At 36.2% G+C, this 23,902-nt stretch overlaps 1 protein-coding gene across 1 annotated transcript in view; it reads left to right on the top strand.

The window, feature by feature from the left end:
- The first annotated feature begins 288 nt into the window (after positions 1 to 288).
- Positions 289 to 23,902, top strand: part of LOC145772586 (sodium leak channel NALCN-like) — an 86,357-nt gene continuing 62,743 nt past the window's right edge. Inside the window, exons 1-2 of the mRNA XM_082584448.1 lie at positions 289 to 331; positions 1,293 to 1,444. Of these exons, the coding sequence (XP_082440574.1) occupies positions 296 to 331; positions 1,293 to 1,444 (188 nt within the window). The 5' untranslated portion in view covers positions 289 to 295. The remainder of the gene's footprint in view (positions 332 to 1,292; positions 1,445 to 23,902) is intronic.

Below are 23,902 nucleotides of genomic sequence, written 5' to 3' on the forward strand. Positions count from 1 at the left end.
CTGTGAAGTAACGTAGCCTACAAGTACCGGTAATTGCTTATATTCCGCTGCTAGATTATAGGCTAAACAACCTAAACTTTAGCTTCCTTGCGCAAGTAGTAAATGTCGACGGATTTCAACAAAAATTTGCCAAAAGGATTTTTTTACTGAAAGGAAATGAACACCACCCTGTACATTAATATTAACAATGGTTAGAATTTTGCGTATTACGCTAAAAACACCCTAATGTATATATTGCAATTATTTTCAGGAAGGGAAAAGAATGAAGGATCGATGGCACATTTTTGATTCCATCATGGTCATCTTTATATGGCTTTCTGTGATAATTCAAGTAAGCATTTAATCGTGTCAAACTATTTTAGTCAACAACATTATCACGATTTAGTGAAGCTGTAATGGAATATCTACGGTATGTTTCCTGTGCTTTTTGGGCTGTGTGTGACCTTTTATGTGTAGTGCTGGTAACAATTTTAGAAATTTCCTGACAAAGATAAAAGGTTTTAGGTATAAATATACATATTTTTAATAGAAAAACTTCGAAGTTTTTCAATATGCTCCAAACTATATCACTTTTATCGTAATGCATTTAGTATGGTTCCCACTGTTGTTGAAAACATCTTGAATGCCTACGGCATGACATTAAACAGTTTCATTTCATGTTTAATTAAAGCCTAAACATTTTTAATTGGGACAATGCCAAGAAAGTTTCCTGATTATATTGACATATTGGTATTTTTGGTTTGCAACCATTTCACAAAATATCGTTGAAATATTGTGCATATCTGTAAATGTTGAGAAAAGCAATAAAGCGAGTGTTTAAAACACTTATGTAGTGAGTGACCGTTATTTATGCTTCCAACTCTAAATTAAGAAAAAATGTTCTGTTCTGTTGCAATACTGAAGTTATACAGTGCCGTATATAATAAGAAACAAAATTAGTCAGTAAAAAATCCGCCTTTATGTTGGCGAAAGCTTTATCAATTAATTATACAAGTTTGCTAGTCAAATCAGAAAAGAATCTAGTCTTTTTCCTGCGCCGTTTATCAGGCCAAATTTAATTATGCTGATTATATGATTAGTTGATTACGGTTGCATTTATCATTCACTTCATTAAATGTATCATATATAAACATTAAACAAGCATTCTAAAATTCGTTCAATTACATTGTACTCATTTTGTATTGTTTTAATATTTTTGCAAACCATCAGTGATGTCAGTTTTCAACCATGACTACCGACAGTATGTTTTGACCAGTTTTCCAGTAATTTAAAAAAAAAAAAAAACTTTTCAGATTGCAGAACTTACTTTCATCAGCAAAGATCCACAGAAAGACGATTCTTTTCCGTTCGGTTTGTTTCGCACACCTCGTGCACTAATACTATTGCGAATGTTTCGCTGCTTCAGCTTTCAGTTTGAGAGTGGAAGACTGACCATCATTGTGGTGTAAGTGTGATTGTTGTTTGTTACTGGCTACCTATTGCCTACTAGTAATGTGTTTTGCTTGTTTTGTGTTTCTAATTTATATTTATTCATATCACTGCACTTCAATGTTTGTTAACTGATATTGTCTAATCGATATTGTTTAAATGATGTCTGTTTTGGTGTTGCAACATCAGTTTCCAGGTGAAAAACAAGTCATTCTTGATTTTAGATTATTTAAATCAGGGGTGTCCTGCTGTCTACTAGCCTATCAATTACGGCATGCTTGTGGAGCTCACTAATCGAACTTAAAATACCATTTTTTTTTTAAATCAGGCAAGAATTGTGTATGACAGTTTTACTTGTTCAAATTTTTGCAAAAAATGTAAGTTATTTTTTCCAAAACATCATAATTCGTAAAAAAAGGAAGAGGTATCCCAACAAGAATCTGTTGGTTTGATGTTAGCGAAAAGTATTTTTCCTGCCAATAAGATTGGATTTTTTTTAGAAAAGTTGTGCTAAGAAATGATTGGAACATGTCAAATTTTTTTTAACTTATGTAGAAAAGTAAGAATTTGTGATTAGGCTAGAAGAAATTGGTACGTTTTAAACATTGCATAAGCACAGAACGCAAACTAGCAGTCACAACAAATTACTCAGGTTAAGATGACGCCTTAAGTTACAACCAGGTGACTTGACTAGAAAGCCTCAAACAAACATAAAGACGAAATTCATCTAATTGCCTCAAAATGATTATTCCTGATTACCACAAATCATCTCATTTCGTTGCAAATAAGCTGAACTATCGTAACTTCAAAAATTTAGTTTTGAGAAAATTGAATTTTAAAGTTTACGCTGTCTTTTCTGTTCATTGTATGATCTTTCTAAAAGTTTTCTAAAGGAAAAACATAACAACTAAACATTGTTTTTAACATGCAGTTTTGTTGAACGGGAATTGTTTCATAGAATGTATGGTAGGTGGTACGTGGTATAGCCAGTTTTCTGCAAAGGTTCATTAAATCCTTTTTCTTGGCTTGAGATATCTTTAGTGGTGCATGATATAGCTGTTTGGTCATTCCATGTCAAATGATAGGAAAAAAACAAATTTTGTAACCATTATGTCTCAGATTTCCCTTTACTGCTATTATCTTGTTGCCCCTGCAAAATGAGGAATAATGCAAAAAAAAATTCTTTCCAAACTCGTTTCGTTCAAAAGTTATCGCATGTTGAAATTTTAGCCACTAGGTGGAGATTTTATGTGTGAGCACACCCACGCTCTACATAAAAGGCTTATAACTTCATATCTACTTTAGGGAGAGGCCCCAAAATTGGTTTCTGGCAGTTTTAAGGGTCAAGGAATTCGAATTTGAAGTCAAAAATACAAAAAGACAACTCCCTCATGTTCAAATTTCAAGTTGAAATGCTTTCAGCAATTTTTCAGTTACGTAACTTGAGACACCATTTTCACAATGTTGAGGCGGAGTTAAAACCTAATTTTTTTTTCATGAAATACATTTTTTTTCTTGCACATTTCAAAAATATAGGTTTGGTCAATGTGTATTTAGAATTGCCAGTTTGGATGCATTTTTTATAAAAGTACTAGGTAATGCACAATCACAGCTATATTGATTTTTTAATACTTATTGTCTTGAGTATTGTTTATTGCAAATGCAATAGGTTGACAATTCACATACATGATTAAGGTACAGTTGTGTCTTACTCTTATACTTAAGGTACCTCTAGCTTTAACAGCATTAAAGGTACCTTAAACAAGATGTACCGTAAGTAGATCGTTGAAGGTCAAATGCACCAACAAAAACAGGTCGAGATTAGCTCATAATCCTTCTTCTGAACTTATAGTTAATGTCCTTTGTTGTGAAGAAAAACCATAAATAACTTCTTCCCAACAAAGGGCATATGAAGAAGTTAATAAACATCTTGAAATGTTTTCGTTGATGCACTTTGGTAATGGTGTTGGTACTATCTAACTACTCAACCATCAAGTACGGAAAGCATAACACAGTACTTACAATTTACTTACTAAACAAAGAATGATGACAAATAAATAAAACGCAAACAAAACTAAAAGAAACATTCAAATGACAGACTGTTAAAGTACGATAGTAGAAGTCAGCTGATTTTACAATTACTTTGATCTATCATTTGAATGGTTCTTCCAGTTTTTTTGTTTCTTTTTGTTCACCAGAAAACATCAGGTATACAGATACTGCATCATACTTGCAATCACACACATGTTCCACAGCTCATTTAAAACTGCAAAAATAAGAACACGAAACGAACGTCAAATATTGTTCCTATATTAATGTAACATACGGTACCATACAGCACAATCTTGAAATCAACAAGCTAAAAGTTAAAGTGATGTCGAAGTGCTTAATATTGCTTCTAAATCTTTCTCCTCAAGAATATATTTTCTTCCACTGGTGCTGGCTAGTCTTGGGGCTGCGATTACATGTAAAATTTGTTGCAAAGATATTCAACAAATATCATCCCTTGAAGGCCATTGAAAATATTGCTGGGACCATGTGGTGACGTGAACTTAACTTGAACTTCGCCTTCTTCCTCGATTAATTCCATGACATATCCAATCCACCAGAAGGAATCGTATCTACAGGCAATATAATCATTTACCTTGGCTTTAGTCACAACTATTGGTCCTTCAATTTCATGAAAAATGTGTATTCCACAAAATTCAAGGGTTCACTTGTTCTTTTGAACCTGATGCTGTTGTTATTAATTGGTTCAAAATGGTGAAATGATCTGGTTCCTCGAATTGTTGCTCCTTTACTAAATCTTTGTTGAAGAGTAATCCGAGTGTGTTGCATGTCATCTTTGGAAAGAAAGAAGAAGTTTATTCTTTCGATGTTAACTTTGCAATACTCAAACAGACTTTTTGATGACAAAATCTGATTGCCTGCTGGTCTTTGCAAGCTTGCTCTTGCTGCAAGTCTTTTTACAGTTCCACCTATGCCTCACAGGGGGACTTTCCATGGCTTGTGGCAAAAAATGACCATGATGCACTCAGGTTAAAATCAAGCTCATGATGGTAAAAGTTCAGCAGATTTTTGAAATTTTTATATTGTCCTGAACACCCATCAGAAAAATATTCAAGTTTTTAAACTTGACATAAATTACTGGAAACATAGTTTGTAACGTGCTTCAGGAGCTCATGCACGAAAGCAGTATCATGATTTATGTCATCAGAAATGCAACAGAGTGATACATGACACAACACATTTTCATTATTTTTGTAGTAAATACTACGGGATGTAGGGTACTCTGGCTTTGATTCCAGTGGAAGCCCTGCACTTCGTCCTGTACAGTAAATTGATAGTTTTCAGCAAAGTCCAGTAACACAATACAGGAACTTCTATCCATGTTGTTCTTTCTGCTGCTCAAGTATTGTGCTTGACACTTGGCAATATATGAATGAGAAGTCAGGTTATCTATGGCCTCAGAAAGAATGTCGACAAATTCCTCCACAGAAGCCACCAATGTATTTAACGTTGTCCTGTCAGTTCGTCAGCGTATGCTCAAATTCTATGAATGGAGACAAAGGACCAGATGAACTTCAATTCGCTTTTAATTCCAATTCATACACAGCATGAATTTGTTGTATATCCGGATTTCGAGCATTTAGCTCTCTTCAGTACAACTTTTGAATTGCGAATGAACAACACTACAAATGAACTGGTATTTATAGCGAAAAAGGTTCCACGTTGACAGCGATGGCATTGCAAAACAACGTCAATCACTGCCAACGTGGAGCAAACAATTTGAACAGTGGCGAAACGGTTGAACGAACAATGGATAAAGGCCTACGAATAAAATTAACACGTGGAGAAACTTGCGTTAACAATATCGACGTGGAACTTCATTGCGCTAGTTTAACGTCTTTGCGGACCAGTATAAACTGTAATTTAATGCATATAGCAAACCTCGAGAAAGACGATAAGAGCTAGGAGGCGTATCCACTGAAAGTTACCTTAAACAAGAAATTACAAGAACAACAATTTGCGCTACTACCGTTGTCCCTTTGTACGGCCAAGGACGACGAAGATTGTTGATTCCTTTTTTTCGACTTCTTGCTCTTCTTAGCCATTAGGAAAAGCGACTTGAGGCGTCCTTTGTCCAATTGCCTCGCAGACAGGGAATGCGAATGTCAGTTGATTGCCATTGTTGATAGGATATATCTTCCTCTCTATCCTGTAAAGTGTAAACATCCTAAAAGGTATGCATGCACGCAGGGATTCTTTACCAGGACAATGACCACAGCAACGCACCATACAAATTCTGTCATCTGTTCGGCAACCAATTTTTGCCATTAAACTTTTGTAGGTTTCTTTTAAATGAGCAGCATCTGCTAAAAGCTTAGCATTTTGGTGGTGGGTGCAAACACATACGGAGTGTGTTCCACTGGCAGACATTGTCACACACCATTTTGGTCTCAAAAAACAGAACTTAGAGAATCCAACATTGGTGTGTGGATGTTTGTCACAAAATTCGTTGTTTAATTTCTTAAGATTGCATAAAATCAATCGTTTTTGCATGTGTACATTTCGTGAAATGCTTACGTAATTCTTCATTCCTGGCATACACCTACTGTACTCATCACTCTCGTAAAAGCTCTGTATCGCATTTATTGTCTCCAGTGGTAGCACTTTTCCACGTTTAGCTTCAGGAGCTCTCAATATTCCCTTCTCTTCTTTTAACTTGGTTGACGTCTTGGACATGGAATGAACTGTAAAGTAACTTTGTTACTTTGTTGAAGCATCTTGAAGTGGATCCCAACATCTTTTGGCTCTTCCAAAGCTGAAGAGCTCATCAAAACGCTATCCCTAGTGTAGGTGATAACTTGAGTTTTGGATATTTTAGCTGAACTTTTTTTTTTAAATAATCTGTTCTGCAGCTGTGGTAGATCAAATATTTCCTTTTGGTCCATTTCAACGACACGATACTTTGTTTTCGATGCTATCCTGATCAACATGTACCACTGTTCTGGGGTGAATATTTCGACATTTTTATTGGCAATGCACATTGTCATTTTTGTTTTGAAAATGTCCACTTTAAAAAAAAAAGCTTTTTCTTTCAACTGAATTTGCTTCGTATAGAAGAAACCACAAAAATAAGCTGATAATGTTCCAATTAATGCAAAATTATATGTTGAAAGCTTTCTTAAGTACCGTAGTAAAATAGAGAAACTTCTGATTTTGGGGATTTTGTCAGCTTGCTGCCTATGTTGTGCAAAAGCATATTTTTCTCTTTTTTTTGTCTGGCTTTAAGTCACGATATCTCTCACAGGTTTCACATTTGTCTCTTTTCGGATGGTGAAACTCAAGTTCATACTTTGAAACACAGCACACCAGCAAGAACAACTCAATGCCTCCGTGTCAGCTTCTTCGTATAAATTGTACATTTTGGATTCATTTAAATCAGCTGGAAGATATAGCAAACTACTTGAAAAATGGCAGTAATGAGATGGGAGCCTAGGAAAAGGCAAAATATGCCCTCCTAAGCGTTTCGGCTCTCTTTCAGTAGCTTCATGTTTTCAATTTCTTCCTCGTTGATCATTTTCCACTATGCCATATTCAGATGATTCAAAAGATGGATATTATGGGTTATCAATCGACACGTTCATAAATGAAATAATATGAGCCAAAACTTTGGAAAATAGGTCACAATTCATCCATCCGGAAGGAGCAGCTAATCCCAAGCTTTATGTTCCACAAATTTTGTGTCGGAATTGGGCAACTGGTTTAAATTCTTTGAACGCCATAGCTCTTGCTTGCTGCTTATCCATCGTGAACTCTGAGCGTTGCGGGAAAAAAGCTCTTGCCTTGTGAGTCGATTCTGGTTGTAAGGTAATGCTGCTATTTCTTTGGCAAAACCCTTACAACCAGTCTTCACCAGCCATGCTTTCAGACTCTTTAGCTTGTTTCATTAATCTCCTTATAGTTGTTCTGAGAACTTCACAAGTGCAAGCTGCCTCTGGTATGGACAACCTTGGCTCTATCACATCTTTAACTGCGTTTGTAAACTCTGTTCACTATATTGCTGACTTTAAACGTTTGCATTTCAATAACATCAAAGTAAAAATACACTGTTGCTTAGAGTTTAGATGATAACAACCTAAAATTGCATGACTAAAGATTTGGCATTATACTGTTGGACCTTTGGACCATGGTCCAAAGGTAGCTTGACTAAATGGTCCAACGATCTCCCAATCTGCCATTTTTTACAAAACTAAAAAAAAATCAGAAGAATTCGCAGTTTAATTTAACTTTCCGTCTAACTCGTCAAGCAAATTTTATCAGCTAATACTAGAAAATAGAAATATGTAATTTACTTGCTACATGTTTGAACTAGTTAATTTGGAAATATATCCGAAATATTTACTTTTATACTGTCAAAACAAATTTTCTGCCATTACGCTTTAAGTACTGCTGGTGAACCTTATTTGGACAAGCGCAGGGTTTCCAATCAAAAGAGTAAACATTTTAAGCTAAGTTTTAATTTTCAGTCCCTTTTGGTTTTTGAGAAAAGTGTCATGGTCCAAACGTTTTGGTGGTTCACAAGTTCCACATCTCCCCTACTCTTTTTCTCTTTAAATGCGATGCAGTGTTTTCTGCATTGCTTTCTTCATCACTTGTGTATTCTTTGTCGTCATCACTTTCAGATGTTTTACTGGAATCTGAAATCTTTTTTTCGATTTCCTTGTTTTCACGTTCGGAATTTTGATACTGTTTTTCTTCGTCATTGTTTGAAAAATCTACTCCAGTGATGCTTTTTCCTGCTTCACAATCTTTTTTTTTCTTTTTTTTTTCTCATCATATCCATAACGCATTTCTTTCAAAATATATATACAATTAAAGAAGTATCAGTTGCAGAAAGTGCCCTCTAGAGACATCATTTGCATCACTGCTGGCGGAATGGCCCGTTTCGGTGAGTCCGATTCGGTGAGTCCAATTCGGTGAGTCCGATTCCCTATTCGGTGATTTTTTGAATTTTTTTTTTAAATTATCGGGTACTGTAGCCTAATTATCATTGCCGTTTTAGGATTAGGGGTTTGGGTTAGGAGTTAGGAACTCACCGAATCGGACTCACTGATTCGGACTCACCGAATAGTAGCAGACCCCACTGCTGGAGTGTTGGCATTTAGACTAGTTGCAGTACCATCATTCATCAATGTTTGGAATACGTTCCATTACCTACTTTGGTTCTACAAACAAATTTTATTTAATGGTGCCAAGCCACATTTCTCAAAACCAAATTTTAAGTTGGAAACGGAATTTGTCTCCACTAATTGGCATACTTCCTTCGGCAATTGTGGAAAAGTATCTTTAGGAATGCCTGCTTGCTTTCGATCTGGACCTTCCAGTTTTGTAAAACATTACACCATGCTTAATCTAATCAAAAAATAAAGAGCCCAAAATGTAGATGCCAAACTCATGTTCAGCAAACAAACGTTTCGAAAACTATACTGTCTTCATCTTCAGTGGTATAAATATAAGCAATCCCTTAATGCCGCTTAGATTTAAATTAAATTGCGGCTGACGTCACAAAGACTCATCAACAGAACAAGCGATTATGAGAGCGAAAACGTAATAAAAGTCAAATTTTTTCATGAAATGATGCGTAACAGAAGTCAGTATTTTACGATAAGACTTTACAAAAAAAACAAATTACAATTTCCTGGATCAACAAGATGCGTTTGACAAGTCAGAATAAGTGCTATACGGTATATATATCAGTTCAACAATTAAATAAATGTAATGGTGCAGATGCCAAGTCCAAGTTCAATTGCGGAGATTTTTCTTTGATAAATAACATTTCCAGAATTTTCAATTTCCTTGAGTCCTCTCCTTAGTATTTCAACTTCTTCAAAATTAATCTTGTGGTCTGCATTGGTGCGCAAATGGTTTGCAACCTCAGATTCTTTGAATTTTGATGATCTAGTTTGTGTTCTAAAATTCTTGTGTATAGATTCCTTTTTGTTTCTCCAGTGTAATTTGCTCCACACGAACAAGACATTTGGTACACTATATTGGAGCTTGATAATTTGGATTGTCGGTCTTTAAAATTAAAACGTTTTGAAAGATGTGTGGTTTGTGGACAAAACAAATAGACAATTTTCCTTGGGTTAGTTGAAATGTTAAATGTTGAAGTTCTTTGCGTATTTGGTATGGCATGTCACCGAGAAACGGCAGCTTAAAGATTAAAAATCGAGTTTGATCTTTAGCTAATTTTTGGCTGGGTGAAGTGCTGTGTACTTGGTTCAAAAGAGTTGCAATACATTTATTTACGAATTTTCTGGGGTAGGCTAGCCATTATGCCCAAGCATCTTTTTAATGATATCGAATTCTTGGTGTATGGAAGAATATGAATTGCAGATGCGGTAAGCTCGGGAAAGAAGAGAATTAACAAGATTACGTTTGTAGTGAAAAGGAACAAAGCTTGACCAAAGGGAGTAATGTCCAGTGTGTGTAGGTTTTCGATACACATTGGTGTTGATGTTACCTTCATCCGTTCTACTAACTAGAACGTCTAAGAAAGGTAGACACTTGTCAACTTCTGCTTGATTTGTAAAAGATATTTCTTTTTTTAAGGAGTTAATTAATTTGAAAAACTTTGACAACAGAAGAAGAGGAAGTTGGAAAAATTAAGAAGATATCATCCACATAGCAGCAAATTAAGGTTGATTTTTTCATTTCGGCAGTATGAAGTAAAGCTTGGTCTATCACATAGTTCAATAAAACATCGGCCATGAGTGGGGCAATGGGACTTCCCATTGCTACACCATCTATTTGTTTATGGTATTTTCCATTGAACTGAAAAGTCGTATTTTTGGTTACCCATTTCAATAACGATTTAAGTCGGCGCTTGTTGAGACTAAGAAATTCTTTTACGTCTTACGTAAAATTCAGTTGTAAGATTAAGCCAATGGTAAAATTTACAGGAATGTTAGTGAACAGACTTTTTACATCAAAAGAAGTTAGAATTTTATTAGGAAAAGAGCCATGGTCGATAAGAGAAACAAAAGAAAAGACATCCTTTAAGTTTGTAGTGTGAGATCGAATAGGTGAAAGAATTTCGTTGAGCCATTTAGCACATTGGTGATTAAAGCTACCTACTGAAGATAAAATAGGCCTTAGTGGGAAGTTTGGTTTTATGAATTTTTTGAAGTCCGTAAAGAGTGGGAGTGGTAGCAGAAGAAGGACGAATTCTGGAATAATCTTCTGGTGAAAGTGCTTTAGCTGCTTTTAAATAACGTAAGTGATTTTGAAACCTGTGAAGTTTTATAATATTGTCATCCGTATCTGTTGGTTGAAATTTAGATTCCTTTTGACCCCACAAAAGTTGAAATATTTGTCCTGAAAAAGAAAATAAAATTAAACACAATGTAAACATAGTTGGTCCAAATTTTTTTTGTATATGTACAATAACTAGAGCTCGACCGATATGACTTTTTCAGACCGATACCGATATTTATGAAATTTTTAGGCCGATGCCGATATATATCAACTACGAAAAATTTGTTACCAACAAAGTTATTAAGCAACAAACCAGTCCAAGAAAGTTTATGCATTGGTTGCTGTAATGGAAAAATCATTCTTAACACTAATCACAAAAATAAAGCAAACAAAAAAGAAACAACCAAATGCAATATTGTTTTGTTTTCAATTCAATATTCAAAGTTCAACAGTTTCAAATTGTAGTTTAAAAAACATAGTTTCTCACCATTCATGCCAAGAAGAAAACATCTTTTGTTGTTGTAAATTAGTCCAACAGTGCTGAACACTTGTTTGCTGGGGACAGATGTAGGGGGTGTTCCGTGATACTTTCTTGCAAGCTTAGGGAATCTGGTGCAATTGTTTGCCCACCAAACTATTGGGTTGGTTCGTTTTCGGTCGCATACAGGTTCCTGTAAGTACTGGTCAAGTTCGCAAATATTTTCACCTTCGTTTTGCGATGCTTGACAGGATTCAAGCATAGCAGCAAACATGTTGTCCAATGAGCTAGCACTGACAGCAGTACATGAGGTTGTTGGTCTTTCCACATTTTCCTCCTTATCACACATTCTTATTTTTTCCTCCACTTCATTCTTTATCACAGATACTTCTTCGCAACTCAAAGAAAGTTTCAGCACTGACACAATGGGTATTATTAAAGAGATTGTTGTGTTGGCTTTGCTGATATCCAAAGTTATTTCTTGGAATGGCTTCAAAGTGGATATCAAATTTTCAATTAATTTCCTTTGATGATTGTTTGGTATGTGGTCTTGAACCACCCCTCCATGCTCTGTTGCATAAAGGGCAAGGGCGTTTTTTTGCTCCATCCCTTTGAAGCATGATGTAGACCAGGGGTGGGCACACTTTTTGAATTAGGGGCCAAAATTATTTTGTTCTTAGACTGGCGGGCCAAGTGATCGAGCCGCCACTTACATATAGTTTGTCACACGAATAACAAAGGGACAAAAAAAACGGAAGATTAAATTAACAAATAACTGAAAAATACAACCAAAAAACAAAATCGAATTTAAATACGACGTCTGACAGGATTGTCAAGCTTTATTTTTTGCCAAAGCATCGAAATTTGGCATCATTTTGGTTGTGGCGATAGTCAGGATAGATTTGAGGTGCGCATCACTCAGCTGAGACCTGTGGCTAGATTTGTTAAAATTCATCAAGCTGAACGTCTGTTCACAAATATATGTGGAACCAAACAATACCAGCATTTTTTGTGCCACCTTTCGAATTTCTGGAAATCTGGTGTTGCTTAGCGATGCGTAAAACTCATTTAGCTTCAGGGCTTCGAATTTCTCCTTTAAAACGTAGTCACTCTGAAGATCGATCAATTCCAACTGCAGTTCTTGTGGTGCTGTTGCAGCGACTTGTGAAAGTGGAGCCGAAATAATCTGAAATGGTTTTTGGAGTTTTTCGAAATCAAGAAATCTACGGCAAAATTCGTGGTGCAAATCATTTAGTGATTTGCTGTATTTATTTGCATGTTTAGGGGCTTCTTTCATCGTCAGTAATGTGGGGAAATGAACAAAAGAATTGTTGGACATTTGTGCTGAGAATAAAGCCAATTTTGATTTGAAAGCCGTAACGCTTGTGTACATATCGTGAGCGAAGAGTTCTTTCCCTTGCAGCTTTGCATTCAGCTCATTCATATGTGTTAATATATCGACAGAAAAAGCAAAATCACAGAGCCAATCTCTGTCCTCCAGCTCAGGAAATTCATCAGCTTTCCCGATTGACTTCAAAAATGAGGTAATTGCCTCTTTAAGGTTCCAGACTCGTTTACATGCTTTACCCAAGCTTAACCAGCGCACATGAGAATGATAAAGCAAGTCCTGGTGATCAGAATCAATTTCCTCAAGAAACTTGATAAATTGGCGATGGTGAAGTCCTCTCCCTTTTATGTAGTTGATCAGTTTTACTACTGCCTTCACTACATGATTGAGCTGCAGTACAGATTTACACAGGGCTTCCTGATGGATAATGCAGTGCAAAAAAGTTATATCCACCCCAGCATTTTCCTCATTCATCTTATCTTGAAGTCTTTTTAGCAGTCCAACATTTTTTCCTGTCAAATTTGGTGATCCATCAGTGGTGACATTCGTAAGTTTGTTCCATGGTAATTTAAACCTGTCGATCACACTAGTGACTTTAAGAAAAAGGTCCTCTCCTCGAGTAGTCCCTTTTAACGACTCCATTGCTAAAAGTTCTTCTATTATCTCAAACTTGTCATTAATTCCTCTGACGAAAATCAAAAGCTGTGCCGTGTCTCTTACGTCATTACTTTCGTCCAGCGCTAACGAATAAAATACAAAAGAATCTGCTTTTCCTTTCAACTCGTTAGCTAAGTGCTCATCAATTTGTTCTATACGGCGAGTTACAGTTCTGCGTGATAAACTGATTTGTTCATATTTGCTTTTTGCATCTGGACACAAGAGACTTGCTGTCTCTACCATGCACTGCTTGATAAATTCTCCATCGGAAAATGGTTTGCTTGCTTGTGCTATTTTGAAAGCCAGTAAAAAACTTGCCTTGGTGATTGACTCAGAAACTGCACTCTGCTGAAAAAGAGTGCTTTGCTGAATCCGAAAATTTGCCACTAATCTCTGAGAAACGTCCTTTCTTTGCTGAGTTGACAGGCTGCTATGATGGTTTGCATGATTGGTGTCAAAATGGCGGCGGATGTTGTATTCTTTCAAAACAGCAACGTTTTTTTGGCAAATAAGGCATACCGCAGTTGATCCCACTTCGGTAAAAAAGTATTTCGTCGTCCACTCCTTTTTGAACACTCTGCGCTCACTATCGACTTTACGCTTCTTCGCTGCACTCATTTTAACAATATAATTTATTAACAACTTAGCAATGTCTATTTCGCTTAGCATTCCACACTGACGAAACTGTTGATAAAAACACTAAACTAAGAAATATGGTACATTACTGGTTAAATTGACTAATAAAACTTTCTGTTTTTAGTGAACCTCCCAGCAAACTGTCCACTTGAAGCGGTTGACTGTCTCTTATCTATAGTCTCGTTCTGTTGCTCAACACAACAAACAGTTTACCAGCCTCATTTTTTTAAAAAAATGAGGCTGGTAAACTGTTTGTTGTGTTGAGCAACAGAACGAGACATTACTGGTTAAAAGCAGAAAGCACTGTTGCGTCAAGCGACGCACAAATGTACCTGTGACATCATAATGCTCTACATTCTACATTGTATCGCTATTTAGAGACAAGAGGTATCTAATCCTCCTATTGAAACTTCACAATAATAAAACTTGCAACATGTCGATAACATCCGGCGGGCCAGAATACAAGAGCCGGCGGGCCGGATTTGGCCCGCGGGCCGTAGTTTGCCCATGTCTGATGTAGACTGAATTCCAACGAGTTGGCACTGATTGTAATATCGAGTGCTTGGGCAATAATGGGCATGTCAATTTTATCCTGAATAATGCAAAGTCTTTACTTAGCAAGTACTGCTAGATTGAAGTGAGTTGCGATTTTCCGAATTTTGAAGCCATCATCGAGCAAAAGCTGCCTGATTTCTGGTCCAATGAATATACCAGCCTTCAGCTTGGCATCGCTTTTGTTGGCCCCAAATTTTTCTTTCAAATATGCAAACCCGTCTTTGTTTGAATCCATCGCTTTCACAAAAAATTTCGTCAAGCCAAGCTTCATATGAAGCGGAGGCAGGTATATCATTTCAGGGTCAATCAAACATCTGTGCTTCACATTGTATCTACCAATTGTGGGATTATCCCGTGGAGGCCAAACTTTTACAGCATTGTGATTGCTGTCCTGGCGACTGTCCCACACACATAAAAAACACATGTGCTTTGTATAGCCCAACTGCAATCCTAAGAGAAGAGATATGACTTTTAAATCTCCACAGATTTTCCATTTGTATACAGAATAATTTAGCTGTTTCAGAAGTACTTCCATTGTTTGATGTGTTTCTTTCTTGCTAATGCTGTGTGCTAAAGGAAGAGACGGCTGATTGTTACCATTGTGCAACAGCACAGCTTTCAAACTTGTTTTGCTGGAATCAATGAATAGCCTCCAGTCAACAGGATCGTGTTTACATCCTAGCTCTTGCATCAAACCATCTACATTCTTACAGTAACATATATCATCTTCAGTTGTAAAAAAAGTGCGAAATTTTCTTGCTGCGTTCATGAAAAAAAGAAATTGTGGTGCATGAATCTAACAAATTCCACTGTTGTAATCTAGACCCCAAAAATTCCGTTTTCTCTTTGGACAAAGACAGATCACGCACAAGGTCGTCCAAGCGATCCTGATTGATTAAGAGTGGTATTTTTTTATCCAACAAAGATGCCTCCATTTTCGCATCTGTATTCTCCTCACTACTCACTAGTTCATCGCTAAATAAGAACTATTCATCTCTAACTGGAGGAAGAGGAATAACAATATCAGTACCATGGATAATGGGGTAGAAGAGCTGAAGGGCAAACTGGATATTCAATCTTAGACTTCTTTTGCACGAAAATCCTTTGATGTTGGTCATGCAAAAGTAACAGTCTGAGTGGTGGTTACTGTGTTCACGCCATATCATTGGCACAGCAAAAGGCATAGCCTTCCTTTTACCATCAAGCCATAACAGAAGGCCTGTTCTGCACCGATTGCAGCAAATGCATGGGGCCCAGCTCTTGTCTTGGTCACCGACTTGACATCCAAAGTAGTGCTTGTACGCAAACTTGACTCTGGTGGAGAGCTTCATAGTGTGGAAAAGTGGAGTGTATTCTCCGCATATGTAACAAAACTTGTCTGGATGGTTCAAGCAAGCTCGCCTTGAGCTGCTTGGTCGAGAACTCATACTTCTTGCAGTCTCTATTGCTGACTACGTTAGTAAAAAGTATACAATAACCTGAAAAGATACATTGTGAAAGTTATGCCTCCAAACACAATACTAAACTTAACCAAATACATTAGCTGCGCATAACTGCAACACAAACGCAGCAACAACCTCAAAACCAATGATACAGTCACTTGATGTAATTGAAAAAAACAGAATTTCGACACTTTAAACCCTGATTAACATAAAGTCAATAAAGGATCCGTGTAAAGCAGATACAAAAGCATCTAATTTAGTGAAAAAAAATTGAATGCAGTAATATTAACGATGACCTTTTAAAGTACATGTAGTTCAAACAGAAATAGAAAATGTTGGGTGGAAATTCAATGTTCATGACAAAGTCCAACTTGAAATTCTTCTGTTGCAGATCGCGATTTCGGGTATTGAACCCTCTTGAGTACAACTTATTAACAGTATAGTATCAGTAAAATTTACAGCAGTTCACTTTAGAAAATGACTAAACATGTTATGTGGTTGCTAAGGAACAAATTAGTCTGTGAAATTAGTCTACGAGCAGTAATAATGACAATTTCTATGCAAATTATGAAGGTTATTAGGTCATACAACCGACAGTTGCAACAATAAAAAGCACGAAAATATTAAACATGCAGGCAAAGTATTTAAATTCTAACAACAAACAAAGGGGTCAGTCAAGCTGACATACGCTTAAGCCTCGAACCAGTCAAACCGGCCTCCTGTAGAATGATCCAGATAAAAGGATGCGAGATACTTCTAAAATAAAAAAGAAAAAAAGAATTTTGACACTTTAAACTCTGATCAACGTAAAGTCAATAGAGGATCCGCGTAAAGCAGATACAAAAGCATCTAATTTAGTGAAAAAAATTGAATGCAGTAATATTAACGACGACCTTTTAAACTTTTTAAATGACTTGATGTAATCATTATGACAGATTATGATGTCACAAAAGCGAAAAGCCAAAGGTTATTATTACATCATTATGTACCTTTGTTGGAGACAATTAACTGTAGAAAAATTGATTTTTTTGCTAAAAAAACGAACAAAAGTGTAATTATCTTGAAATCCTGACGTGATAGGAAAATTCTGACTTCAGATTCGAGCTCAGCACACCTGAATTACCTAGAAAAGGTTGTTAGTCTAGCTTGTAAAATTTTCTTGTTGACCAGTGATTTGTCTGACTCTTTTCGTTAAAGAATAGATTATGTCGAGTGGCTTGATCATGATGTAGCTTTTTTTCGCTGCAAGGATTTGTCGAACAACGTTGTTTGGCGTCATCGCAGCAAGGCGGCTTTTGTATTCGTTGTGTGGCCCTAGAGAAACGCTGCTGCATTGGCTCTGAAGGCACTTTTTCTTCCGGCGGTGAGAACGGCAGAACACTCGCGTTTCTGATCTGGATTGTTCCTGATGATTTCTGAGAAAGGCAAAATAAATTCAATTACATGTCTGACTATAGAAGTATCTATCAACGGTTTGTAAGTCGACCTGTGCAAAATGTAAAGGTACGATTTGTAATGTGAACAAAACTAATATATAACAAAAGAACATACGCTTTGAAAGGCATACACCATTCACAAACTCGTAAATGTTCATACAATAGTCTGAACAGTGGTTTAGAACTTGCAATTTAAACACATATGTAATAGATCATGGCCACCTAATAGAATATGGCCGGCTATGTCACATATAATGGCCTTTTTACAACAGGCCGATAGAAAAATACTTGAAATTTTGACTAACAAAGAAACTGCTCTTACTGGCATGGGGAGAGAGAGAGAGAACTTGTATTTTGTCTGTTGCAAGAATAGCTCGGTACAATTATACACAACATGAATAGAATAGCATCATAGCCATCTAGATACCACAACAGTCAGCTGCTTCTCTGTTCTTGATGTGACAAATGTCAAGCATTGGTAAATTACGTTTTAGTTATTTTTCCAGTTTCATTTTTGTTAGTTTGCCGTTGCTACGTGTTTGCGCCAGCAATTAAATAAAGTTAAAAAAATTACAAGTTTCCTGAACTTTTTACTTTGAGAGTCTTCATAGGCAAGTTAAAAAATGAGTTGTGATGTCACACCAAACTTTAATCATTTAATTTCAGTTTAAAACAGTGGTATTAAAACAAGGGAATTAGTTTAAAATGCTAAGCAATTAAACATATGCAGCTTTGAAAATAAAATGTGGTCTGTTGCAGTTAATGGATCAAGTAGCCTAATTAAGACATCAATTACTGTAACATGAGGAAACAAAAATAGAAAAAAAAACAAGAGAAGGAACAGCTCGAAAGGTCAAATTTTCAAAAATATTATTGTTGCGTCATAAAATATGAAAATTAGGCAAAAATTATAAAATCAGTCAGACCAAGTTGATTACATTCCTATAAATTTAAAATTGTGCAGAACTACAAACTATTGGCCAACACAAGAAAATGAAACAAAAACGGAGTTGTAACATAGAGTACAATGAACAGTCCAGATTCAATTCTTTAGAAATTTGATTTGGTAATCATAAACAACATTTTTTTGAGTCGATGATTGCAGCACCAAGCCTGGGTAGGGTTTGAACTTGGTTGAGTGAGAATGAAGGCTGACTACGGTTAGGTGGAATATAAAAACGACCAAAAGCATTTCTTGTGACTGCTCTTTACTTTGTCTTCAAAATTCAATAATAACAGTGGCTATCTACGAGCGATCCAACTCAGAAAATACAAATAACAAAATGGCTGTCGAATTCACTGGTAGGCCTAGCTACTGGCTAGGCTAAATCAAGGTTTCTTTGAATTGTCCCTTCTCTGCGAGTTCTTCATCGATTTTTAAAATTTTGCAACTAAAATGATCACACTTAAATTCCTTTCTCAATTTGTCCAAATCTAGCCATTCTCCAAGCCTAAATTTTTCTTGATATATTTAGACCTGGAAAGCAAAAACTTTGCTGTTCACTTTAAAAAAGCGCGGGAAAACTCTAATTGTCAACAACAAAGCAGATATTTTTCAGACTTGTTAGGCGTTTTTAATGCATTTAAAAGGTGCCTGACCTTACATTCCTTAGACATATTGTATTACCAAACTACAACATGACTGGTGCAAATGAATGATTTTTTTAGTGAACAAACACCACAAAATAATAAACAGTACAGACTATTTTTTTACAACAGAAATAGTGTAAGGACATGCGAAAATAATCATGTATGTGACATTCAATAAAGTGGGGGGAACTAGAAAAACCATAGTGACCATGGTGACGGAAAAAAGACATCCCGTAACTACAATAGAGTCTTAAACTACTTTTGCCGTTGCTTTTGCTTAAGTGCCATAATGTTATTCTTTCTTTTTGACTCATTTATAATCTTATGGTAATTATTATAATAACAAGACAATCCACATTTGCATCCTTTTCTTTACAACATCTAAAACAGAACAGCACTACAAACAAAATAAGCAAGTGGCTGAGAAGGCACAGTGAAGCCACCCCTTGACAAAAGCTGGAAGTACGAAGGAGCATTAGCTGCAGAATCAGCTGTAAGTAAAGTTTTGCACATTATACATTTGGAGCGTTTAGCAAGCTTTTTGCGGTATAATCGGTTATTGCAAATCCAACTTCTGCACTATCAAAAGATAATGTTGCGTCAAACATTTCAATGGCAACTTTATCCACATCTTCCTGAAAGTTTTCCAAGCTTGAAATGCATGGATCACTTACAGCTAGATCATCTTTCAAAAAATGAATATCCCTTTTCAACAAAGATTTGCACGCAATAATTCTTTCAGAGTTTGTGACCTCTCTTAAACCAACCAAAAAGCGCCCTCCACTCATTTGCTGCCTGTACTGTGAAAACCTTTTTACCAAAGGATCAGTTTGCATTTTTCCTAGTCTGACAAACTGGTACCCACTCTCAAACAAATCGTTTGTCAATGAAACTTGTGCACGCAGCGTCTGGATGAGTGTACTTGATGTCTGTTTAGAGCATGGGTCACCAAACTTTTTTCTCTGAGGGCCGGATTGCTGCAAGATTAACAGCTGAGGACCTGTTGGGCAGATGATGTCACTGATTGATCGTGATGTCATTGACTGTCGATTGTTGGGCAGATGATGTCACTGATTGATCGTGTTGTTGATCAGTTACATTTCTGGGTGGATGAGCAGTTGTTTCTACTACTGACACATTGTTAGAATAGTTATTATCAGAATCAATGTACTTTGTTTGCTTTTCTGAAAGTCTTCTGATAATTTGTTGCAGTGGGCAATTAGGGGATCGCACTAATTTTTTAATACTACCCAAATAAGATTCAAACGATAATGCTGCAAAGTTTTCCAAATGTCCAAAATTTCCAACATCAGCAGTTAAATGAATTGAATTATGCACATTATAAACTAACATGTTTGAACCATAGATTTTCACAAAATTCTCAACAAAAGAACTTAATAGCTTGTTTGCATAATCACGATGCGTGGTAACAAGATAAGGGTTTGATAAGCAATAGATACTAACAGAAAGGCAAAGAAAATGCTGGTATGTACTTTCAGGAATAGCTTGGTTACTGTTTAGTAGAAACAATGCCAGTATAGAGCAAAAATGTAAGAAATTCAGTAGCCTTCCAACGCTCAAACTCAACTAGAGATCGGCCCTTGCGTGTAAATTCTTTTGGTAAGCATTGGGAAAATCTTTCTAGGTTGTCAGAGATCATTTTCATAGCAACAGAATCATTTTTACAATTTTGTGGCAACAGACTTTTGCACCATACCCATAACATTTTTCTGACAGTTGCAAGGTAAATCAAATGCATTGGATGCAAAACAAATTGAGACATCAGACCAACCGACAGTTCTGTCAGTGGTGTGTCACCAGTATGATAAACAAAGTTTTTTAAATCTTGTTAGCGATAACCACAACCTCGATGGGTGCAAGCGGCTTCGCATGATTTCCCCTGTCTTTGTGCTACGGAGTTATACAAACAGATGGTTTCAGCTGAAAGCATAAGGGTAGCAAAATCGATGTCTCCTAGTTGGAATAAAAAGATGCACAAAAATTAATGAGTGGTTGCTTGGGAGCGAAACCATAATTCTTTGCAGAGCCAGAGCAGTGTCTGCACGTCTGTAAAAACATAAGATTGGGGCGCATGCCTCGCAATCTGTTATGCCAACCCATGCTACTTCCCCGTAAGATAAGGCAAAATAAAAAATATATTAAAATGAGCTAAAGATTCAAGTTAAATTTGGCACTACAATTAGTATACTTAATCAACGTTTAAAAACATTAATAGTGGCAAATGGCACTTCCTCATCAAACTGCCTTACTCGTTGTATGCGTGTTTTCATGCTGCTTATGTACTAGATTTCAACTTGTTGTGATATTTAGGTTTATTCAAACACTACAAAGACAATTAAACAGCACTTTATTAATCACAAGGGCTGAAAACAGCACAATACACTCTTTTTGAAGAATCAAAACTTTAAAAATGAACTGTTTGAAACGACCATTTAACAGGTTTTAATGAACTAAGAAACGAAGTACATCTGCAAAACACAAGCCATAAATATAAAACGAACAAAGTAAGTCAGTCACACACAATCAGAACATAAAGCAATAGAAAGCCCCTTTAACTGAACACTGCAAGAAAGGCTCTTATGAAAACAGGCTTGCTGAGATTGAGTGAGCCAAGAGGCACGATCAGAGAAAACAATCAAGGTAAAGCGCGCCGAGCAGAGAAACCATAACAATACAAACATACATAAAATAAACGTAACGTACATAAACGTACATAAAATGCATAAAATATGTACATAAACGTACATACATTTTACATAATACGTACATTTTATGTAATACGTACATAATACGTACATTTTACGTACATAAACGTAAAATAACGTACATAAAATAAACGTAAGTTTACAACACTGTTGAACGAGATTTTCTTTTATAACCAGAAGTATCTTCCCTTATCAAAAGCCACATGTATAATCTCCCATCATTACACTGTCCCAGCTGCCCTGATACCGTCTTTCCATTGTCTGGATATCTTAGTGGAATCTCCCACCATGTTCCTCGCTTAGGTCCCTAAGATTTTCTTGAAAGAAATCAAGATGAGAGCGTAAACAATGAAGTTTTAATGACACGCGATACCCCATCTTTTGATAGCTTGTGATTAGTGTCTTCGCTATCTCTTTGTAATTTGGATCTTTTTTTCCAAAAAGCCATCAACCACACCTCAAAATTCTTGCCATTTACTCCTTTCTGTTTCAGTCACTTTTTTCCTCCAGGGTGCGTGACTTCAACATGGTAGATATTTTGGGCCAACAAATATTCCTCCCTTTCGTTTGGCATCTGACAATTTTGGAAACATTGCTCTAATTTCTTGAAAGCTTCTCCTTCGAAATCCAGAGCTTTAACAAACTGCTTGAATAAACCTAATTTCAATTCAATTTTATTTTTTGCTGCTGGCGCAAATATGTACAGAACGGCAAAGTAAGCATACGAATTTGACACCAAAAAAGGGAAAGATGGCAAAGCCCAAAAGTTTAAAATATACGTTGATAAAACAGTACTAGCTAAACTACCACTATCTTAAAATTGTACAGCCACCAAACCTGGAAGAGAAATAGAAAAAAAAAAAAAAATTTTGTGATAATAGTCCTACAATTACAATTGAATACCTGAAAATGAAAATGGCCCAAGTCCAAGTGATACTATTTCGAGAAAATCAAAAAAAACTTCACAATTTTTTTTTGTTAAAGGTATCAAAGCCTGGTTAATGTGGGTAGTTACTCATGGGAATAGACAACAAAAAAGCTGTATTGTGTGTTGCTGTGCGTTATAGTTAATGCGGTGCGGATCGTCAAACTCACTGGATTTGGACCCTTCTTATATTCAGGACCTCACAAATTTGTAATGCACTGCGCTTTGCTTGGATATATTGATAGATAGCACCTTGCCCACTGGCATAGTAACCCCCCTGCAATACCTGCAGTCGCAGGGGCCCACACCTAAATAGCCCCACGTTTAAGGGCCCCCTCTCGAGGTTGAAGACCTTTTTTGTTTTGAAAAACAACTTTTTGGGACAAAAAACGGAGCGTTTCTTAGCTGAAGGTGCAGTGACAAAAGCCACGCAGGGGGAGGCGCTCTTGCTAGGTACGCCACTGACCTTGCCCCATTGTCATATCAAAATACATTCATCATGAAAGAAATCTGAGACTTTTGTTATGTACAATAAAAGCAGTTTTTCAGTTCATTGCGTAAGATAAAAGCAGTTTGTGTATAAAGTAACTCTAGTTTTCATAGTCTGAGTTTTGTGCATCAAAGAATGCATCGTCCGTTGTAACGAGTTGGTCTATCATGTCTCTTGCTTCTTGGTGCAAGTATTTTTTCAATTTGATAACATCTTGCTTCTTTGCAGCCTTAATCGGTACTTGGCTAGTATAGCACTGACTAGCTTCTAAGGTAGGAGGAGCGTTAGGCTTAAGGATCCGAAATTTAGTTCGAACGAGTCCCATCATATTCTTTGAAACGTCAATTTATGAAAGAATGGCCTAAGAATAAGAATGTACATGGCCTAAGAATGTAAGATATAAAAAAATTTATTATGAAAGAATGGCCGAAGTCCTGGGGCCATTCTGCTAATCATACAAATTTATTTACCTTCGATAACACGTTTCAAAGCGTGGATTTGGACCTTTCATTTGCTCATAAGGTAGCGCTAGGCGTTAGTATTACAATGGGGGATATAACTCATTTTGCCAAAAATGTGGACTTGGGCCCTTCTCATTTTCGGGTATTCAATTAACACTTGCAAGTGCAAGGGCAATTTAAACTTAATTAGGCTACACAAAAAAGAAATTCTAAAGGTAATAAGTTTCCTGAACGTTTGCTTTGAGAGTCTTCAAAGGCATCTTATAAAATAAAATGTGATGTCATAAAAAGACCAGCAATTCAAAAGTTACAGGAAGCCGGCTCAGTGTGACCGTACAAATTTAGAAGAAAAAGTATATAATCAAACGCAAGGATATGATTAAATAAAAACAAAATACATACATACTATTTTTTTTCTCAGATACATTTTAATTATACAGTTCCAGTGTAAGTTTACAAAACATTT

This window comes from Aplidium turbinatum, chromosome 6, assembly GCF_918807975.1.
Source record: "Aplidium turbinatum chromosome 6, kaAplTurb1.1, whole genome shotgun sequence".
Lineage (NCBI taxonomy): Eukaryota > Metazoa > Chordata > Ascidiacea > Aplousobranchia > Polyclinidae > Aplidium > Aplidium turbinatum.